At 56.6% G+C, this 2,189-nt stretch overlaps 1 protein-coding gene across 1 annotated transcript in view; it reads left to right on the forward strand.

The window, feature by feature from the left end:
- RHCG (Rh family C glycoprotein) overlaps positions 1 to 2,189 on the forward strand; it is a 16,932-nt gene that overhangs the window by 9,982 nt on the left and 4,761 nt on the right. Inside the window, exons 3-4 of the mRNA XM_011379688.1 lie at positions 125 to 272; positions 975 to 1,141. Coding sequence (XP_011377990.1) covers positions 125 to 272; positions 975 to 1,141 — 315 coding nt within the window. The remainder of the gene's footprint in view (positions 1 to 124; positions 273 to 974; positions 1,142 to 2,189) is intronic.

A 2,189-nucleotide genomic window follows, 5' to 3' on the forward strand; every position in this document is an offset into this window, starting at 1 on the left:
GTGCATGTGTGCGTGTGTGTGTGTGTGTGTGCGCGCGTGCGTGTGTGTGTGTGGTGTTGGGGAGGGGGTGCTATGAGGAGGGAAAGAGAGGTGTCATGAGCTTGACAGGCCCCTTGTACCCAAGGTGAAAGATGCAGGGGGCTCCATGACCATCCACACATTCGGTGCCTACTTTGGACTCACAGTGACCTGGATCCTCTACCGACCCAACCTGTATCAGAGCAAGGAAAGGCAGAGTCCTGTGTACCACTCGGACCTCTTTGCCATGATCGGTGAGAGCTGCTATAATGACCAAGGGCCACCATGATGGGTGAGGGTCATCATAAAGAATTCAGGCCATCATAGGCACACCTGATCCCCACGTGGTGTGATGGGTGGCCACCAGTCCCCCTTGGCAGAAGGGGAGAGGGAGGGTGCCCAAAGACACCTCCAGGATCCCATATTCTCATTGCTTTTCCCCACAGGACTGGAATAAGTTGGTCAGTTGCCTGTGCTTTTGCTAGGATGCCCAAGAACAGACATAGTGGTACCCATCCTGGGGCCAGGCCAGGGTGTTCCTACCTCCTGTGTCCATACATTCCAGAGAACACACATCAGCCACCCACTCTGGTCTCTTAAATAACCCAGGCTTCAGTTCCTCACGGAGCAGGGAAAGGGAAGACTGTGCTACCAGATGAATTCCCCGCAGTGGAGAAAGTCTCCCCCGTGGTGCTGTGAGAGCAGGGTGGGAGGTATTTAGCCCAGCTATGGGGTCAGGGGACACTTCCTGGAGTGGAGTAGAAGGCCAAGTGGGAGTTGGTAGTGAGTCAGGCAGGGAGCCCCCAGCATGAGGAAAGTGACGGGGTGGGAAAGAGCTAGGGCGTGGGAGTCGCTGGACAGCTCTGGAGCTAAAGGACAGGACGTCTGCCTGAGCTCTGCTGGGCCCACCTAACGCCTCTTCTCCCGGGCCCACCGGCCCTGTCTGGTCTGGCCAGGCACCCTCTTCCTGTGGATGTACTGGCCCAGCTTCAACTCAGCTGTGTCCAATCACGGAGACGCCCAGCACCGAGCTGCCATCAACACCTACTGCTCCTTGGCGGCCTGTGTGCTCACCGCAGTGGCGCTGTCCAGCGCCCTGCACAAGAAGGGCAAGCTGGACATGGTGAGCAGTGGCGGGGCAGCAGGCGGGCCCGGGGAGAGGTGTGGCTATGACCCCCTGTGCCCGGTGGGCACAAATCAGCACGCCCTGCCAACACCTCTGTGAGGCAGGCAGCGTCAGGGTCTGTGCACCCATCTTGCAGATGAAACTGAGGCTCAGGCAGAAGCGATTCGTCCAGGTTACAGAGCCAGTTTTCAACAGAGCCCAGGACCAGACTCATGGAGATTCTGTTATGCCGGCTGCTCTGGATGAGCTGGGTACCCCTCCTTGTTCGCTTCCCCACAGGCTGGGGGGCTGACAGCTGTTCTGGGCTGAGCACCACATCAGACCTGCCCAGCAGAGTTGCCGGGGCAACTGCCCTCTGCCAGGCTTCTGGTCCTCCAGACACTGGCCCTCGGCATTCCTAAACCTGCCTGCACCTGCCCGCACACTCAGAGGGGAAATCTCTCCGATGCCTTGTCCACTCCACTGGGCAGGTTTGTGTGGACATGGTGTTGCACAACATCCTTCACATAACACCACTGGGGCTGTCATTAGTGAGGAGGGGCCAAACCCCATGGGTATTAGTAGATTTTTTTTTTCCATTAAAAATAAGACCACCGCTCTACCTGACAAGAGCATGTGTGTGTGGAGACACTGCCAGGAGCATGTTATTTGGGGACACCGCCATGAGCCCCTGGTTGCACTGGACAGTCACTGTGCAGAGAGGTGGGGACTCAGGTACCAGGGGGGAAAGAATCAAATACTCCGATGTGAGCACATCTGTGTGTGTCTAAGCCCCACTTGCAAAGAGGAATAGGGAAAAGGTTCAAGGTCAGGGGCTCTGGCTTCATACAGACCTAGATCAAGCCGTCTTTTCATCTCTTGCTAGCTGTGTGGTCTTCAACAGACCACATCACTTCCCTGCGCCTCAATTTCATCTGCAAACATCCAGAGATAACCGTATTTACTTCCTGCGCTTGTGGAGAGGGACAGAAACAGTCTCCACAAGCCAGCACAGGTGGGCCCTCAGAGTCTATGGTGCTGTTGGAGGCCCCAGATTCTGACATGG

This window comes from Pteropus vampyrus, unplaced genomic scaffold (genome assembly GCF_000151845.1).
Source record: "Pteropus vampyrus isolate Shadow unplaced genomic scaffold, Pvam_2.0 Scaffold368, whole genome shotgun sequence".
Taxonomy (NCBI): Eukaryota; Metazoa; Chordata; class Mammalia; order Chiroptera; family Pteropodidae; genus Pteropus; species Pteropus vampyrus.